The following is a 20,878-nucleotide window of genomic DNA, read 5'->3' as shown; positions in this document are numbered from 1 at the left end:
GGATGTGTGCAAAGGGGTGTGGTCTGCAAAAAAAAGGTCGAAAGAGTTTAAGAAACTCAGATGGCTGAAGCCAGAAAAAATGATTAAAGACTGACAAAGGATATTTTGCTATGGAAACCAAAAAAGGGCATCTCAGGATAGAATCATAAGAAAACTGAGATGAGCAGAAGAGGGATTGGGGGCAGCTCCAGATAGGTAATCTCAGATGTCCTAAAGAGGGACACTGAGTAACGAAGGGCTCTGACTGCCTCCTGTGATAGCAAGGGGATCACATGCCATTACGTACGGCTTCAGCATAAGTCTACATGGGCTGTGAAACTCTAAGGCCTAGATGAATGGTGGTAGAGATACATATGTGGCAGAAGTAGTTTGGAGGCCAGCAAAGAAGCAATGAGTGTCAGAACCATTAGAATAGTATGTGTGTGACTCCCAGACCTTTGAGTTGACATTTTCTGTGTGTCCACGTGGTGGATATGTAGCAGGTGTATAGTAGTAAGACTCTGTGTGAAGAGACGAGGAAAAACAGGCCCGAAACAAAGAACAGAGAGAGCAAGAGAGAGAGAGAGAGAGAGAGAGAGAGAGAGAGAGAGAGAGAGAGAGAGAGCGCACAGCAGGTGCATGACAAGAGCAGAGGAAGAACCATGAGGCACGCAAGAAATGAGTTGGAAGCAATGACCCTTCAGAAGGCAGATACTGATGTGAGGCCACGAGCCCAAACGCCAACCCTACCCGAAGCAGCGAGGACATGAGAAGGAGGAGGAAGACACCTGGTCAGAAGAATTGTGGATGCTACCAACCAGTGCTGACTCACTGGCCACAACTCAGGAGGGTTGATTTTGTCTAGATGAGTAATATGGGACAGGGGGTCATGAAAGAGAGAGTAGGGTGCTGAATTGCAGTCGATTGTGATGGTTTTGGCTTCGTTGTTCATCCTTTATTGTATTCTGCCTCGGCTACACTCAGAAGGGGGAGGGTGGTTTTTGCATGCACATATATTATTTGCATAGATAATTGTGAAGGAAACCAATTAATGGAGATCATGACATGGTTAGGCCCATATAAGAAGAAACCCCAAGAGTGGGAAATCTTGTAGGACCAAATGAGAATAAAGACATAGATGAGTACTGTGATGACATTGAGTAATATTGTACCTTGATATTCTGAGAAACTCAAGAGACACTAAAATATTGACATACAGGGAATACAACCCTGCCTATAGACCTAGAAGGTAGATTTTTGTTTTATTCTGAAAAACTTACCTGGGCATTCTTCTGTCTTTCGAGTGGTGTTGCTGGCACTACCCTGTCAGACCTGGGAAGAAAGAAAAGAGAACATTGAAGAGGTTGCTACAAACAAAATACACTATACAAATCTTACATCATTGTTTGGCCACACCTTATGGAAAGAATACCTTTTGTTGTATTTACATCTTTACCATTCCTTTGAGAGCAGGAACTTACCCAGGCATTCTTCTGTCTTTCGAGTGGTGTTGGTGGCACCATCCCGTCAGACCTGGGAAGAAAGAAAGAAGAACATTGAAGAGGTTGCTACAAACAAACTACACTATACAAATCTTACATCATTGTTTGGCCACACCTTATGGAAAGAATACCTTTTGTTGTATTTCCATCTTTACCATTCCTTTGACAGCAGGAACTGTCTTATGTGACTCAGGTGTACCCATTAAAAGCCATCATGTGCAATCTAGACAAGCTTCCAAAACCTTATTTCCAACCATCCCTCCACAAGGGGCTTGTTAGCAAAGGGCTGCTCTTCACAAGTGATGACATAGGGTAGATGTTAGGAGTGAGGGGTGGGTCAGAGGGGTCCCTTGTTAATGGTGACAACATTTCTAAGCAAGGCTTTCTTTTTGTTTGTGTCTGATGACTGCTCAGGAAAGCTGAAGTCAGTCAGATACTGAGATCTCCTGCTTCACTGTGTCATTGATACTCCTGCTTGGGGCCAGCACTATTGCTACTTTTTTGAGAGCCATCACCAAAAACAAATGATGTATGGTAGAAACTGAGATCTCTAGTTGGCAGAGGTATGCAACCTGTCCAAGTAGGGACCACAATCCTAGTCAGGGTAAGTCACAGCACAATCCAAATTATCCTGTGCTCACCCTCTGGTAGCTTGGCACAGAGGAGGCAGGCTTAATTTAGAAGGCAATGTGTAAAGTATTTGTTCAAATAACTCTTACAGTAACACAGTGAAAACACCGCAGAAAGTACTTCACACCAGTTTAAAAAAATAGATAATATTTATCTGAATAAAATAAGATAACAATGACAAAAATCCAATATGCACAAGTCAAGATATTACTTAAAAGGTTTAAAAGAGTCTCAATCCTTAAGAATCAGTGGTTGTATCCTTGTAACACACAGTACCTGAGATGCCTTAGAAGTAATGATGCCCGTGGGCTGTGGAGGAACGATGTGCTGAAAAAGAAGGCACAGTTTCGGATTTCCTAGCATGACACAGACAATGCGTTGTTTCTTTCCATGCTGTAAGGTGATGCGCCGATTTCCAGGAGCGCTGCCTAGGTCCCCACTGTGGTGCAGGGATATTTTGACACTCAGCGATAATGCATTGAAAATCCTTGACGCGCTGGTAAGAGGGAGCAGGCGTTGTCGATCCGGTAGGTGATGCAGTGATTCTTCCACCACGAGGTAGGCGCTGCATCGATTTCTGCAGGCGATGCATCAATTTTCCGATGCACCAGGATTTTCTCCTATGGGGTGAAGTCTTTGTGGCCCTGAGACTTCAGAACAGGAGGCAAGCTAAATCCAAGCCCTTGGAGAGCACTTATGGGGAAGGCAGAGTCCATCCAACCGAGTCAGAGGCCAGCCGGCAGCAGGGCTACAAGCAAGGCAGCAGTCCTTCTCAGCAAAGCAGTCCAGATGAGTCCTTTGGGCAGCCAGGCAGTCGTTCTAACAGAGTCCAGGTGTAGATCTAGAAGTGTATGATTTGGTGGGAGTCAGATACGCAGTATATATAAACCCAAAAGTGCCTTTGAAGTGGGGGGAAACTTCAAAGAGTGGTTTTGAAGTGCACAGGTTCCCCTTTCAGCCCAGTCCTGTCTGCCAGGAGCTCTGTGGGGGTTATCAGGCCTTTGTGTGAGGGCAGGCCACTGGCCTTTGAAGTGTAAGAGAGAGCCCTTTCACCTTTCTTGCCCAGGGAGACCCAGTCAGTATGTAGATGAATGCAGATGTCACTGAGTGTCCTGTGTTTATGGCTGTCTGGGTGGAATGCACAACGAGAGCTGTCAACCGCCACAGTCCAGACGTGGATTGGGGAGAGGCTGTAAGGTACAGATGGCAGTAAGTGCAGAGAAATGCCCACTTTCTAAAAGTGGCATTTCTCATATAGTAATAATAAATCTAACTTCACCAATAAGCAGGATTTTCTATTACCATTCTGGCCATACTAAACACGGCAGGGCTACTCCTTTCAGATCAGAATCTACCACTTAAAAGTATATAAGGGCAACTCTAACACTGGTCTATGAGAGGAGCAGGCCTCACAGTAGTGAAAAATGAATGGTAATTTTTCCTCTACCAGGACACGTAAAACAAATAAGTACGTGTCCTGCCTTTTATTTACATAGCACCCTGCCCTATTGGTTACCTAGGGCCTACCTTAGGGGTGACATATGTAGAAAAAGGGGGGTTTAAGACTTGGCAAGTAGTTTTAATGCCAAGTTGAAGTGGCAGTGAAACTGCACACAGAGGCCTTGCAATGGCAGGCCTGAGACATGGTTAAGAGGCTATTGAAGTGGGTGGCTCAATTAGTGCTGCAGACCCACTAGTTATATTTAATTTACAGGCCCTGCGCACCTCTAGTGCACTTTACTAGGGACTTACAGGTAAATTAAATATGTCAATTGGGTAGGAAATAATGTTACCATGTTTAGGGGAGAGAGAACATACCCTTTAGCACTGGTCAACAGTTGTAAATTGCACAGAGTCCTAAAACTAGCTAAAACAAGGTCAGAAAAATGAAGGAAGTTCAGCAGAAAGGTGGGGGATGACCACCCTAAGACTGTCAGGTCTAACACTGTATCTGAGCTACAGCCAGAAAATTACATTTTTCAGAGAATCACCCGAAATCAGTTCTGAAACCTCAACAGTGGATCCACATCCCTTGTCTGGAAAATTAGTATAAAAGTGAAACTTTGAAATCATCGATCTGTAAGTCATAAGAATGGAGGTAATAAACTATCTCTGTTTCTTCAGTGTCTTATTTCTTACACTATTTGTAAGAAACTCAATGAAAAAAGCATCTTTTTTACTGACTTACTGGGAATAGTCATTAATTTTCCAATGACATTCAGTATGATTAATTAGAGCCTCATTTCTTTGTTTGTGGCTTTTTGATGAAATACTTCCTCAAGCTGCCTGACAGAACTGGGGTCATCAGGGGATGGACTTTACTCCACCCACCGTATTTTGCGTAAAACTTAATTCTAATAAAAGTTAAAGAATATTGATCCAGACACCTTGAGGTAAATACTCAGTGTGCGGGGCCATGTGTTTTTGGTTTTGCGATAGAAAACTCCTGCATTGGGAGTTTACTTTTAAAAAGCAAAAAACATTTGAAAAGGCTGCGCGCGGCCACCTATCATGCCTGATGGTATTATCCGTCAAACATTTCCTGCATAGACAGCAACAGACACCTCAGAATACTGTGGTATTGTCCTCAGCCATCCTGATGGAGTTAACTCTGTCCCCCAGACTCTTACTCAGGCCCATATTTTGAATTCCTTCCATCATGAAATTGCGATGAAGCCTCTCAAACATACTGTGTTGGTGACTTCATAAGGGGTCTTATGCACTTCAGATCACCCTAAATATCAGATAAATTTATGTTACTGGGATACAACATTTCCAGGTCTGGCCTTTGCTTTTACGAATCATTGTTATGAGGTGTTTTAGTCTGATTTGTTTAACTGACCTGAACCAAAATTATTAATTTCAGAAGGCACTGATTTGCTGCTGAAAAGGAAGTGTTCTGATAAAATGGAGCCTTTTGTTAGTCCTATATTTGGCCCTGGTATATTCCCATAGCTTTGTGAACAAGACAGAATAGATACCTTTACTACAGTACAGGAAGTGTCGATCTATGCATCAAGGTTGGACCAATGAAGTCCCTAAACTGATTACACAAACCTGAAGAAGTGTTTTTAGTTGAAGTCTCGCTAATCCCCCCTTTTTTTGTTTATTGTTTACTAATGACCCCCTAGTTCTTTTCTGAACACAATAAGCTTACTCTTAAGAAGAGCTGTAGTCACTGTCTGCTGCTTGGCTTTCACTAGTAATGCTAAGTTTCTAATCATCTTTGCAAGAGCATGGGTGGAGCCTCAAGTGCCAAGTTGTTGTGTCTTCACCTATAGTGCAGTGGAGTGGCATTCTGTGCCATGTCTGTCAGTATAACTTAGAACCATTCAAACATTTGAGACCTTTGAACTTATAAATAGGGGTGGGATAATGTGTAATTTGCTGTAGTGTAATTACAAACAATAAAAGGAAAATATGTGTAGTTACACTAGGAGCATAAATCAACATTTATAGCTATTTTCTTAGCTCAATATGCACCTACTCATGTCGCACAATCACAGGGTTTGTGACCTCAGAGGTGCTTATCATTATGCACAAAAACCCTTTTACAAACTAAAACATTATTTTGACTCATAAATGGACTCTGGTGATCATTTTTTAATTGCTGATAGGAGGGATTATGAAAGAGGTTTCCCTTCCCCTTTCCAATTTGAAACATATTGATAGTCTACTACTGCAATTGCTGTCACAAGCTTATAAAGAGCTAACAACCTGCACGTTGGGATGGTAATCAATTTGCAAAGTGGAGGTGTCCCCTTAGAAGCCATTTCCTTTGGGAATCATGCAGAGAATCTCAGATGGAAGATGTTTGCCAAAACAGAAAACTTTTTTCTTTAAAAGCAGCTATGTTTCCTTCAAGGAAATTGGGCTGCTTCAGAAGCACAGTTTTCCATTTTAGAATGCGGTCATAGGGATGGAGGAGAGCTGTTCCTTAAAGTACACCTTCCCTGTAATAACAGCCTTTTACAGAGGCTAACAAATTGGCACCTCCCTAATGAATATGAATTTGGCAGATTATTCTGGAAATGTGTGAACAGCCTATTGGTTCATAGGTTGGTTTGTGAAATACTATTCCATTTGCAAAAGGTATTTATGCAAGTTGTGACCACATTTTGCAAATGCAATATTAGTAATACATCAGGATCGCAACTTTCATAATGAGATGGATGGCAATCATATTCACTCCTTGTTTGCAGTTTTACTTGGTGGTAAGCCGCTGTTGAAAACCTGCGTTATGTATACTATTATAAGCTTTAACCTGTTTAGACACCAGCCTTGTAAATAGTGAAGTTCCTCTACTGTCAGCATGTGGCAAGGTAAATAGTGAAGTTTGTTCAGTGGCTAGGTAAATAGTGAACTTGTCTTTCTGCAGTTTGCAGAGTCACCGACCAAACAGTGCAGAATCAATATTTTTTAGCCAGAGGCCTGGTGAAGAGCAAAGTTTTCTTGCTATTTTCAAGGCTGCCAGCCAGATAGCAAATATTGTTTAGCCAGCAGCCACGTAAATAGCAGAGAAAACTCACTATTTACCTGGTGGCTGGTTAAATAGCTGCTGCAGAATGTTTTACGTAACCTGTGTTTCTACGAAGTTCAAATAAACAATCTGGGAAGAATGAAAGGCTGAAGTGGATTTTTGGCCATTAATTGACCTGCAGTGATAGTCATATCCTATGTCACTCACCCACCCTCACCACAAAGACTGAGGGCCATATTTATACTTTTCGACGCACAACTGCGCCAACGCAGTTGTGCGTCAAAAAATTTAACGCCGGCTAACGCCATTCTGAAGCGCCATGCGGGCGCCGTATTTATTCAATGACGTTAGCCGGCGTTAGCCGGCGGAGCTGCCTGGTATGCGTAAAAAAAACGACTTACACCAGGGAGCGCCGGCGTAGGGGAATATGGAGCTTGGGCGTCAAAAAATGGGGCAAGTCAGGCTGAGGCAAAATTTTCGCCTCAACCCGATTTGCGCCGTTTTTTTTTACTCCCAACCCCCATTTAAATGACTCCTGTCTTAGCAAAGACAGGAGTCATGCCCCCTTGCCCAATGGCCATGCCCAGGGGACTTATGTCCCCTGGGCATGGTCATTGGGCATAGTGGCATGTAGGGGGGCACAAATCAGGCCCCCCTATGCCACAAAAAAAAAAAATTAAAAATACTTACCTGAACTTACCTTAAGTTCCCTGGGATGGGTCCCTCCATCCTTGGGCGTCCTCCTGGGGTGGGCAAGGGTGGCAGGGGGTGTCCCTGGGGGCATGGGAGGGCACCTCTGGGCTTCTTCCGAGCCCACAGGTCCCTTAACGTCTGCCCTGACCAGGCGTTAAAAAATGGCGCTAAAGCAGCTGGACGTCATTTTTTTTGACCCGCCCACTCCCGGGCGTCATTTTTGCCCGGGAGTGTAAATACGGCGCACATGCCTCAGAGTCATTTTTTAGAAGGGAATGCCTACCTTGCATATCATTAATGCAAAGTAGGTGTCCACGCTAAAAAATGACGCAAACTCCATGAACTTTGGCGCTAGACGCGTCTAACGGCAGAGTATAAATATGGAGTTCGTTTTGCGTCGAATTTGCGTAAAAAAAAACTACGCAAATCCGGCGCAAACAGAGTATAAATATGGCCCTGAGAGTCCATGTTTGAGGTAGGGGTTGAAGTATAATTACAAAACTGAAGAGGATCAGAGGTAGCCTATGCCAATGAAAAAAGGCATCTGCCAGGGACAGCTTGGAATGATATGGAGCCAGAAGGGAGCCAAAACTGCAGAAGCATTGCAATGAAGAATTCATAGGGAACAGTCAATCTAGGAGTGTAGGTGAAATAGAAACAACAGACTGTCATAGAGAGATTGCAAAGGTACATGGGAATGTCCAGAGGCTGGTGGGAGGTGATGCAGAGAAACGCATGCAGAGGAAGAGCAGAATCTCAACAGGAAAAAAGAGGCCAGGGCTGAAAGGTATGTGAATCATGCCCAGCATGTTAAGAAACATCCCTATGTAGCTTCCACAAATTCCTTCCTCCCACGTTTTACTACCAAATAGTAAACAAGCTCTGTTATTTTATCAGCAGCCAGATAAAAAATGAAATTTACTATTTACACAGCTGCCGGTCAACTAATGCATAATCTCTGCGTTTTACCCTATTTAGTCTTGTAAATAGCAGTGTAAATTCACTGTTTACCCAGTGGCTCAGTAAATATCTGCTATTATTTACTACAGTACAGGAAGTGTCGATCTGTGCAACAAGGTTGGACCAGTGAAGTCCCTAAACTGATTACACAAACCTGAAGGAGTGTTTTTAGTAGGAGTCTCGCTAATCCCCCTTTTTTTGTTTATTGTTCACTAATGACCCCCTAGTTCACTTCTGGACACAGCAAGCTTACTCTTAAGAAGAACCTTAGTCACTGCCTGCTGCTTGGCTTTTAATTAACCTCATGTGCCTGTTGATTGCACCAACTAGCTACAATAACACTCTGCTGTTTCTCCAGGCAGTGCAGGCTACGATTACCTCACAATGGAATCACTGGTTCTGTGGAAGTCGGTGTGTTGCGGGCTGCTTTTTAGTGTAAATAATAATTAAAAATTCAAGCAAGTAGTTTGCTGGTGGCTGCAATTTACTAAAGAACCTAGCACCTTGTGTACCTGCTTGGAAAAATTTAATCAGTAGCATAAAGCCGGTGAGATTACAGTGCAATGACTCATCTTTCAGCAATCGAGGGGACAGTCATGGTATCCAGCTTTCTACTTTTTGAGGCCAAAGAGCAAGATGTTACGCCATGCATAACCTCTTTAGGCAATTTCTGTTTGATCAACAACGAATAACAAAGATGTTCCATCACATTCTGTCTTTGTTTACTGTAATTATCAGTCAGAAATCATCAGGTCAGCTCTAGAACACATTCTTTAGTGCTTTCTTTTACAAAGATGTACTAATTTGTGGTGAAAATACTGGTTTTAGGTAATTTTCTAAATTTTTGTTCTCTATTAGCCATTCAGTCAATCAATCAATCAAAAAGAATTTGTAAAGCGTGACTAATCACCCTTAAAGATATCTATCTGCTTGCAGGTCTCAGCGACTCATTCGAATAGCCAGGTCATGAGGGCTCTACCGAGTTCTTGATGAAAGGTGATGGTCCATAGATGTGTGGAGAGGCTGTTCCAGGTTTTTGCTACAGGAGAAGGCACTTCCTCCACTTCTGCTTTGGTGGATGCATGGAGTGTGGGCAAGCGATAGGGAGGTGGAGCATAGTCATCTGGCGGTTGATTAAAATTCAGGCAGTGGTTAATGTAGACGGGTCCTTGGTTGTGTGGAGCTTTGTGTGTGTGGGTCAGCAGCTTGAATACCCACCTTCTGCATGGGGAGTTAGTGGAGTTGTCTGAGGTGGGGGTGATGTGGGATTATTTGGGAAGGTCGAGGTTATTAGAATGCTAGCCATTAAAATACTAGTCATGCCAGTAACAAAAACAGCAGGTGGCAACTCTTTTCAGTGCTATACAAAATGCAAAACAAATAGTCCCAAAGGGGCACCACCACGTATTCCAGGCAGGGTTTAGAAGACATGGACCGGGCATAAACTCTGGACCCGTATGTTTGGGGGTCTTCAGGCTGGTGACCTGTACCCTTTCTGAATCCTCAAAGCAACATGGGTGTCAGTAGGGCTGTTAGTGCTGAATTCATTCAGAGTGAGGTCTGGAACTTTACACAGACATTTTGCTTGAGAAGAGTGCTGACATTAAGTGCTGAATTCATTCAGAGTGAAGTCTGGAACTTTGCACAGACATTTTGCTTGAGAAGATTGCTGACATTAAGCTGTTGGCCTAGAGGAAAGCATTGGTATGATTCATGTGAGCTGTTATTTTCCTGGATGACACCGCTGATTTTAAGAAACATGAGAAAGCACCTTGTATGATGGCTTCCCTAAAAGTGATATGCTTTTACACTAGATACGTTTTTGTTATCTCTTGACTAGTGATCCATGGAGAAGGGGTGTTCACCACTGATGTTCAGTATTGCCTTGTCATTGATTTACTTTGTCTTGTATTTCACTGCCTGACCCTGTTCTGACAGGAGTCTGTCCAGGAAATGAAAAGTCCATTCTCCTTCACCTGTACATTTGTCTTAGATGTATTGCAAGATTTAGGTGCAAACGTCGATCCAACGAACGGCCTAGATTGGGAGCGCCACAGGTGTAAAACACTCACTGCACATCTGTTTTGTGCCTTGACCAACAAGATCATTTACATTTTGCAAAATGCCTTGAGAAGGTCACGGTGTACAAGTTGTGGTGCATCCATTCTTTTTGCCGGTAGGAGGGTCCTTCAGCACAGTGTCAATTAATTCCCACCAGGGCATTGCAGTCTCCAGGGTCTGTCCATGAGTAATTACGCCATGTGCCAAGAATTACCTCTTTTCCCTGGCATGAAATTCTCATTACTGTGCTAGAACAGCTCCTTACTGTGCCAACAGTCATGCCAGAAAAACTCCTGCCTGCTGCCAGATTGCAGTCCTGCACAAATGTAGACCCCATTGAGCTGTAACAACATATAATACAATGCAATATACAATCATGTGTTAGATCCCAGGGTTGTAGGGTTGTGACACCCCAAAGTAAGTTTCCGGGGTCAGCCACATTAAGGTTAGTTTAAGAATTGTGAGGTGACAGGCATTATTGTCTTTAAATGTGGTCTGTGCCACAGTTCAAGTTACTATCCCCTCTTTTTTGGATGTTTTTACGTGACATTACTTTCATTAAAAACATAGGTAAGGTACCTTTATAGTGTATTTATCCTTTGTGCCATAACGGTTTTGTTTACACCATTTTCGAAAAGTATATATTATAAATTCAAAGTAAGCTGTGCATTGTGTTGCTTCTGGCACTGCAGATTGGTTCTCTAATGTCTCACTGCCAGTATAGCTTTGCTGTTATCTCTAGAGGTTTGATGAATAGAAAAGTTTTACCATATCAATACAATTATATCGTTTTTATATTCCGTATTTTGAGTCCAAATTATGTACATGAAGATTGATTAACCCCTTCTGTGCCCAGGACGTAATGGTTACTTCCTGAGGCACAGTGCTCGTGTGCCCAGGATGTAACCATTACGTCCTGGGCACAGAGCTCAGAGGGAGCGCTAATGCTCCCTCTGAGGGGTTCCCTCCCACCCCCCCAAGGCAGGGATGGAAGTGGAAGCTCTTCCCCTTCCGTGTGACGTCAGCGCGCTATCACAGAGGCCTCCTCCCATCGCGCTGGAAGCTCAGGCATTTCTCTTCCGATCACGTGGAGGAGGCTGGAGAGGCTTCAAAGGGAAGGAAGGGAAGGGGAAGTCTCTGTGAGCGTTTGGGCAAGGGTCGCTCCCAGTGGGGGCATTTTTTTAAGGCCTTTTCTGCCCCCCTGGGGGCAGAAACATCTAGGCACCAGGGATCATTTTTTTCTGTTTTTGTTTTTGTTTTTTCAGGTGGGGAGCGACCCCTTACACAAGGGTCGCTCCCCTAAGGGGCAAATTATATCTAGGCCATTTTGCAGATTGGCCTATTTTTATGAGGACAATCTGCCCCCAAGGGGGACAGAACCATTAGACACCAGGGACTTTTTTATTTTTTTCGTGAATTTCAGGCAGGAGGAGCGACCCCTTAGGCAAGGGTCGTTCCCCTGGGGGCAAATTTTAATTAGGCCAATCTGCCCCCAAGGGGGGCAGAAACCACTAGGCACCGGGGATTTTTTGTTGTTGTTGTTTTACAGATGGGGAGCGACCCCTTAGGCAAGGGTCGCTCCCCTGGGGGGCAAGTTGTATTTAGACCATTTCTGCCCCCCTTGGGGGCAGATCGGCCAAATTTAGGTCAAACTGCCCCCAAGGGGGGTTGAAACAACTAGGTGCCTGGAATTTTTTGTTTGTTTGTTTGTTTTTTGTTTGTTTGTTTTTTTAGAGATGGGGAGCGACCCATTAGGCAAGGGTCACTCCCCTGGGGGGCAAATTGTATTTAGACCATTTCTGCCCCCCTTGGGTCAGAATGGCCGATTTCTTTTAGGCCAATCTGCCCCCATGGGGGCAGAAACCACTTAGGCACCAGGGATTGGTGTGTGCGTATGCGTGTGTTTTCTTTAGGGGGGGGCAGCTCCCCATGGGGGCTAGATGGGCCTATTTTTGGAAGGCCCATCTGCCCCCAAGGGGGCAGAACGCCCACCAGAGGCCAGGGAAGTTGTTTTTTTTTAAAAGTAAGAGGGTAGGGGCCATACCCCCACCCCAAATAAATGGGGCCAAAGTTGTTCTGCCCACCAGTGGGCAGATGGGGCAATTACCCCTGATCCACACCCCGGGGGGAGGGGGGGCAGAAAGTCTACTAGATGCCAGGGAATAAAAAAAAAAAAAAAAAAATATTGGGTGGTGGCTACCAACCAGTATGGGCCTGGTTACGCCCCAACCTCAACTGAAGGGGGTAACAGTCTTTCAGCTCTCCCCTGCACTCTAAAACATCTTATCCAACAGCAAGCAAGAAGACATTTGATTACTTGGGGTTTTACTTTTACAGTTGGGCCATGAGAACTTGGCTTACACTCAAAATCGTCCCACTTGGAATGGCGAGGGCTGCACTTTATGGACTTTGGGACGCTGCCATGTAGAAAAATCCACAAGACCTAGACACATCTGAAAACTTAACATCTGGGTGATTCCAGGGAGGTGTGTTTCACATGCACCCGCACCATTTTTGTGCCCACAATCCCCTGCAAACCTCCAACTTTGCTGGAAATCACACATTTTTCCCACGTTTTTGTGATGGAACCTTCCGGAATCTGCAGGAATCCACAAAATTCCTTCCACCCAGCATTGTATCATCTATACCGTTAAAATTCTGCTGCACTTGTCTGCCTGTTTTTTGCAAACAGCCCTTTTGGACCCCTTTTGTTCCCCCTCAATATCGACATGTTTTTGGCTCTTCCCTTTCACAAGCACTTGGCCCACCTACACAAATGAGGTATAATTTTTACCAGGAGACTGAGGGGAACATTGGGTGGTATGAAATGTGTCCCAGTGCGGTGGTCCAGACAGAAATGTTGAGAAAAATTAGATTTTTTATTTTTTTAGCTAAATTTGAGGTTTGCTGAAGATTCTGGGTAAGAAAACATTGGGGGATCCACGCAAGTCACACCTCACTGGACTCCCTTGGGTGTCTAGTTTTCAGACATTTCTGGGTTTGGTAGGTTTCCTTAGAAGGCTGCTGAGCCCAGTACCAAAAACGCAGGTGCCCCCCTGCAAAAACAGGTAGTTTTGTATTTGACAATTCTGATGTGTCCCCGTTGTGTTTTGGGCCATTTCCTTTCGTGGGCGCTAGGCCTACCCACACAAGAGAGGTACCATTTTTATCGGGAGACTTTGGGTAATGCTGTGTGGAAGGACATTTGTGGGTCCTCTCGGATTCCAGAACTTTCTGTCACCGAAATGAGAGGAAAAATGTTTTTTGGCCAGAATTTGAGGTTTTCAAAGGACACGGGGTAACAGAACCTGGTCAGAGCCCCACAAGTCACTACATCTTGGATTCCCCTAGGTGTCTAGTTTTCAAAAATGTGCTGGTTTGCTAGGTTTCCCCAGGTTGCAGGCTGAGCTAGAGGCCAAAATCCACAGGTAGGCACTTTGTAAAAAAACACCTCTGTTTTCTGTGAAAAAATGTGATGTGTCCACGTTGTGTTTTGGGCCATTTCCTTTCGTGGGCGCTAGGCCTACCCACACAAGTGAGGTACCATTTTTATCAGGTGACTTGGGGGAACGCTGGGTGGAAGGAAAGTTGTGGCTCCTCTCAGATTCCAGAACTTTCTGTCACCGAAATGAGAGGAAAAAGTGTTTTCTGGCCAGATTTTGAGGTTTTCAAGGGACACGGGGTAACAGAACCTGGTCAGATCCCCACAAGTCACCCCATCTTGGATTCTCCTAGGTGTCTAGTTTTAAAAAATGCGCTGGTTTGCTAGGTTTCCTCAGGTGCCGACTGAGCTAGAGGCCAAAATCCACAGGTAGGCAGTTTGCAAAAAACACCTCTGTTTTCTGTGAAGAAACGTGATGTGTCCACGTTGTGTTTTGAGCCATTTCCTTTCGTGGGCCTAGGCCTACCTACACAAGTGAGGTACCATTTTTATCGGGAGACTTGGGAAAAAACAGAATAGCGAAACAAGTGTTATTGCCCCTTTTCTTTCTCGACATTTTTTCCTTCCAAATGTAAGGCAGTGTGTAAAAAAGAAGTCTATTTGAGAAATGCCCTGTAATTCACATGCTAGTATGGGCACCCCGGAATTCAGAGATGTGCAAATAACCACTGCTTCTCAACACCTTATCTTGTGGCCATTTTGGAAATACAAAGGTTTTCTTGATAGCTATTTTTCACTCTTTATATTTCAGCAAATGGATTGCTGTATACCCGGTATAGAATAAAATACCATTTCAAGGTGAGGCTCATTTATTGGCTCTGGGTACCTAGAGTTCTTGATGAACCTACCAGCCCTATATAGCACTGCAACCAGAAGAGTCCAGCTGACGTAACAGTATATTGCTTTCAAATATCTGACATCACAGGAAAAAGTTACAGAGTAAAACAAGGAGAAAAATGGCTGTTTTTTTCACCTCAATTTCAATAAGTTATTATTTCAGCTGTTATGTTCTGTAAGAAACACTTGCAGGTTCTACACAAATGACCCCTTGCTGAATCCAGAATATTGTCTACTTTTCAGAAATGTTTAGCTTTCTGGGATCCAGCATTGGTTTCTCACCCATTTTGGTCACTAACTGGAAGGAGGCTGAAAGCACAACAAATAGTAAAAATGCGGTATGTCCCAGTAAAATGTCAAAATTGTATTGAAAAATTGGATTTTCCAATTCAAGTCTGCCTGTTCCTGAAAGCTGGGAAGATGGTGATCTTGCCACCGCAAACCCTTTGTTGATGCCATTTTCAGGGAAAACACCATGAGCTGCCTTCTGCAGCCCTTTTTTCCCATTTTAAAAAAAGTAGTTTAAAAATATTTCTTGGTCTCCTTCAGGGGAGCTCACAAAGTCTAGGTACCTCGAGAGTCCATAGGATGTAGGAAAAAAAGGATGCAAATTTGGCGTGGGTAGCTTATGTGAACAAAAAGTTATGAGGGCCTAAGCGCAAACTGCCCCAAATAGCCGAAAAAAGGCTCGGCACAGGAGGGGGAAAAGGCCTGGCAGCGAAGGGGTTAAAGTCTTGCTTCCTGCCACAAAGACATTGTGTTATGTGATGATTTATTGTGATGTGTTAAGTACTCTACAGGGGCCCGAGTGTGAGATGCGCTGCTTGTCGAATGCTCAGCTGAAGCACAGGGCCTTGCCTCCAGAGGCAGTGAGCCATTTCCAAGAGAGCCCTTCCTCTCACAGTTCAAGGTTAGATGATGCAGCCCCTGGCTGAGCCAGCAGATGAAAAATGAAACAATAGCTTGCTATAATTTCTTTTTTCATAATTTTCGATCTGCTGGCTCAGCCAGCAGCGCATGCAGGGAGGGGCGGAGCTGGGCCACGGGAGGTGGGAGGGGGCGAAGGGAGAGTGCACTAAGTGCGCATTTGAGTTTAGCTGGCCGTCTGAAGCCGGCCAAACATGCATACAAACGTAGGTTTCTTGAACTCGGTTGTATACACTGCCGGACTGGAGAACCAGCACAAACCCCAGGCTTGTATCTGAATGGCAGTCTCAAACCAATCCAGGCGCTGCTTTCATGCTATTTTTAGCATGAACAAAGCACCAGGATTGCTGGGGAGCCTGTGCTGGTGTCCCAGTGAATGCTGGGACACCATACGAAGAGAAGCAACGAGTGAGGCAGCATGATGCTGCAGGAGGTGGCTATAACGAGGAGATCCTGTAAGTGGCTCCCCAGTCCCCATTGTCGCCCCCCTTGACATATGCGGGAGTGGCCTCTGCTATGTAGGTTATATAAAGGGTAGCTGATGAAGGTGGAGGGGAGATGCACTTCACTGTAGGGGAGGTACACACAGTCCTCCGAGTTGGTGTGACATTTTTGTTTTACATGCACATTTCACTGAGACCCTAGAACAAGATCTGTCCCTACTGGTTATCCAGTGCTTTACTTCAGGTTCCCTTCAAAGGAGTCTAATCATGAAAAATGTCCCATTAAAATTTAATTGAACAGTAAATTGCTTCCCTCCAAAATAGTTCAAGGGGTTAACAGGCCCGCCACAGACATTGGTGTGTTCGTCTACCTAATAGCCCCAAGTCCTGGTATGACTACATAGCTTTCATCCTTATAAGATAAATAATTCGAGTTCCTTTCTGTTGGTTTTCTTTCCACCTTTATTTACAGGGACAGAAAAATCCAGTATGTGCAAGTGGTTATGAATGAAATAAATTGTACACTCTCCGAGGTAGGCTAGGCTTAAAGGGAGAGAGAGGTATACACTCAAAGTTGTGATGAATGCACACAATGAGGGAGGCTGTGCTACGAATCCTGACCTTTTGGCATTGCCAGTGTTTGTTATTTGCAGACGTGTGGTATGCCTTTATTTTGTTGGCTGTTCGCGTTCTTCCGATCCATATCTGAGGGATGAACTATCGTGCATTTTGTCTAACGTTATTAGTTCTTTACATTTATTTACACATCGCACAACAATAAAACCTGTTGTTTGGTGACACCTGTTTGTATGCATAAATAGTGCTGTCTGAGTGAACATACATATATGCCAGTCTGTATGTTTCCTGTTGGTGCATTTTAAGCTGGCATGCGTGCTTATTTGTATTTCTTTGCTGGAGCCTGTTCAGGGCCATACCAATTGTGGGAATGTGCAATGCAAGTGCACTTATTATAAGATAATACAACACAGTGTTCTCTATTTGTGTGTGCCACATAACTGACTGACTGGTGTTATCAATTCCAGCTACATTAGCGCCACGAAATGAACGCTTGCCAAGTTTAATTCAGGGTTTCTCTGCTAAATTCAAAATATACTTAAATTGTTCTATTACGAAGATAAAAAATGAAGAGTAAAATCTGTTATGGAAAAAGGTATAAAGGAACTTACATGTTGTTAGGCAATATCAATGTCCTTTGTAAACTTTGTAAAACTATATCTGATCGTATTGTGGCTTATTTTACTGTTCTTTTGATTGTTTTTCTTTAGTAATGAGGCATGCAGTATTTTAATTCTGTTTTTATTTCAATTAGTCAATTTACAAATATTTTACAGGTCCGTGTCATGTAACCAAAGAAAAATTGGAAGAAAATTTTGTAGAATTAAGCCCGAAGCAAAGGGATAAAACAGCTTTCAAGGAGGGCGAAACAATAGTTTTTACATGTAAATCCGGATTTCGAGTACTCACAACCTCAGGGAGCTTAACTGCAAATTGTACTAAGGCTGGATTTATCTACCCCACTTGCATCAATCCAAGTAAGTGTAATGTACTTGTGTAAAGTATTTGCTAGTTAATTATGGTGGTGAAGTTCCAGAATGAAATCTGTTTTTTCTGGTAGTAATTTATTGCAAAGAAGTGTTTCTCAAGCTCCTTGGCACAGAAAACTAAGGGCCAGATGTATGATTCTGGCCCATTGCGATTCGGTAATTGCAATTTTGAAGAAATCGCTATTACCGACTCGCAAAGGGCCATGTATCACATTTGCGAATCGGTAATAGCGATTTCTTAGAAATCGCAAATGCAATTACCGAATCATAAATTGCGATACTGGCCCCATTCGCAGCTATGGCTGCAAATTTTTTGCATTTCCAAAATTGAGATTTCTGAACCAGAAATCGCAATTTTGGAAATGCAAAAGGCCAGGGTGCTGGGGGCCTAAGGCCCCCCTCTCCTGCACTCCAACTTTTTTCTTTAACATGTAAAGTACACACATGCCAAAAGGGCATGTGTGCTTTACATGTTACATTTAAAAATGCAGTTTTACTGGATTTTTAAATTTTGCACCAGGTTACCACCTGGTTGCAGACCATGGTATTTTGTATGTGCAGAATACCATTCTGCGAAAAATCGCACATTGCGATTCGCAAAATCCAGGTCGCAACGCAGAAAAGCGATTTCTATTTTGTGTTCTGCGAATGCCTTTGATGAATTGCAGACCACTATTTTGCACTTGCAAACGGCCGATTTTGCCGTTTGTGAGTGCAAAATGTTTTGATACATCTGGCCCTATGTGTAGAAAGAGAGTGGGCCAACGTATGCAATGTCTCAGCCTAGCAGTTGAAGGCTTATTTTTCTACCTTCATTTCCTGAACATAAACACCTACCTTGTTATCTAGTTCCCTAATATGATGATTTGTTGTCTGGGGAATAGCTCAGGAAGTGATATTCAGGGATGTGAATCTCAAATTTTCCAACTAAAAAAGCAATGGACCTCAGGGTGGAGTAGTGGGATGACCAAGATTCAGGATGGACTGTTCCCAAAAAGAAACGCATTAGTACAGATTTGCATTAGGTTGGCCTCTATCTAGAGTAGCACAGTGGGGGAAAACGATGGTTTGGAATGTCACCCTAAGTGACTGCTAATGGTTGGAGTCTTTGCAAGTGTTTGTCTGCTAATGGTTAGACTCTTTGCAAGCAGTTGTCCCATTGCATTTCACTGTCTGGAAACTTTGGACTGGCACAGCTTTCCAAGCCTACATCTACCAATGTTTGTGAATTCCAAAAAGTAGTGAATTTGAACCCGTTCAAGGGGTACTTCTCTGGGTGTGGATTTACTACCTTTTTGGTAAACCGGTCACTATATTTATTTAAGTTGCTCATCCAAAAAAACACAAACAAGTTAAAACCTCTTAGTGAATTGAGAGCAATGAGAAAAATCAAAACAGACCTACCAGACCCGGCTCAGGGCCCAACTACTAAGTCAGGAATATATTTATTTGTTGGGTGTTACACCCCAAACCACATCAAAAGTCCTCCCCTGTTGTCACCTTTATGAGGAATTACTCACACTTCAAACGCACAAGCCCTCCTGATTTTATTAATGGTGTTGTGTATCAGAAGAGATATATTTGGAGTGACAGGTGGGATGCTTGGATTAATTCCATCCACTTGTAATTAGTTTATGCCACAATTTAGTCCTTTGTGGTCTTTAGTCATTTGGTTACTCTAGAATGTGACCTTGCTCATGCAAAGCAGCTTCTACTATGCTGCAGTACAAATAGCCTAGATAAAGTTACCGTATACCATCTGATTTGGAACAAAAGGAACACAAGAACATGGGATGAGGCATCTGCATCTTCATATGAACTCCCCTGTAAACAGAATAGAATATACTTCAGTTTGTCACACACATGTAATTCCTCCACCTCCGTTCCCCACCATCAAACAGCAACAAATGGACAAAAGCAAGTTAGCATGTTTATATCTCTCTTTTAAGTAAATAACTTGTTAATGCATGAATATCAGCAGTGAATAATAGAATTGCATTTCTAGTATGGGACCTAGGTGTTGCAGCTCAAGTTGAAATGGTGGAGCAAATAAGTTATGTCTTGTTTCAGGAAAGTGACCCCTCTGCCTTCCAGATTCTCCGCTAAAGTGCTATACCTGTTTTGTGAAATTGAACAGTACATGATTTGTGCAGTGCCCCAGAACTCTCATAGGCAATGTGGTGTGTTCAGAAAAGAGCATTAGCAATTCTGATCCAAATCAAAAGCACCCAGGTGCACCCTTGTGGCCAAGAAGTGCAACTAACAGAAAATCCTCAATATGTCCGGCTTTGCCACATAACTGGCGACCCTCCCATACTGTGTTAGGGGCTGAGGTCACATGTGGATTATACCTACCAGTTCATTAGGTAGCAAATGTAGTCTGGGACGTGCTTCATAGAGATTCAATGATATAGCGACAATCGCCCTAATGGATTTTACCACTAAATTGTAATGCTACTATTCTTAATACTGATAATACTTACTTTCCAAGTTGGTATACGTGGAGTCGAATAATAAATAATTATTATTCAATACAATGGTAGATCAGTATCGTGGATGCAATCTTATTGTATGTCAATACTGTTGACCTCAAATTCGTGACTAACAATCCTTAGTACGAAAGGAGGGCCTCAGATCAGATAATGTTGCTATGTGAGAGCAAATATATCCATAGTAGTCACTAATGTCAGGAATATCAGAGGGTAAGGCATAACATACTGAGGGGCAGGAAAGATGGTGCCTAGACTTTTCAACGTTCGTTGTTACTTACCATAGTTAGCTTTGAACTTACTGTGAGGGATTCAACACCATCAGGACCATAAGGCCATCAGACTCTAAGACCAAACTACCTGCTAAAATGTGGATCCGCCACAGGCTCTTCTACTGAATAATGGGGGATAATGGTCCCATTGCGGGATTGCAAAGCTGTGGGAAGGACCCTGCTGTCATGCCGACGGTGTCCCCCGGTTGTTTTACAGTGTTCTCGCTGGGCTGACCGACGGGAACATTGCATTTTGATGTTCCTGTTGGGCTGACCAGTGGAAACAGTGCTATGGTATTGGTTTTGGCTCCTTTAAGGGAGCTGAGGCCAGTACCTTAGCACAACAGCACCCTCAGAATGTGCACTGTCTACACAGCAGACAGTGCGCATTCCGAGGGTGCTGTGCAGGACCCCCCCTGGTCCCCTGCACTGTGCTTCCACCAGCTTTTCCATAATGGAGTCTCCACCATGGAAAGGTTGGTGGAAATAGGAGTTGTGATCAGCATGGTGGTGCTGAGATCAGCGCCGCAGTGGCTGACTACGAGTCTGCCCGCCGTCAGCCTGTCGGGAACCTTGTCCCAGTGGTGATTGCAGTCTC

At 43.6% G+C, this 20,878-nt stretch overlaps 1 protein-coding gene across 1 annotated transcript in view; it reads left to right on the top strand.

The window, feature by feature from the left end:
• LOC138293099 (complement factor H-like) overlaps positions 1-20,878 on the top strand; it is a 639,206-nt gene that overhangs the window by 520,520 nt on the left and 97,808 nt on the right. The window contains exon 22 of the mRNA XM_069232111.1: positions 17,307-17,507. Coding sequence (XP_069088212.1) covers positions 17,307-17,507 — 201 coding nt within the window. The remainder of the gene's footprint in view (positions 1-17,306; positions 17,508-20,878) is intronic.

Source organism: Pleurodeles waltl, chromosome 4_2 (genome assembly GCF_031143425.1).
Source record: "Pleurodeles waltl isolate 20211129_DDA chromosome 4_2, aPleWal1.hap1.20221129, whole genome shotgun sequence".
NCBI classification, from domain to species: Eukaryota; Metazoa; Chordata; class Amphibia; order Caudata; family Salamandridae; genus Pleurodeles; species Pleurodeles waltl.
This window is presented reverse-complemented; position numbering and strand designations above follow the sequence as displayed.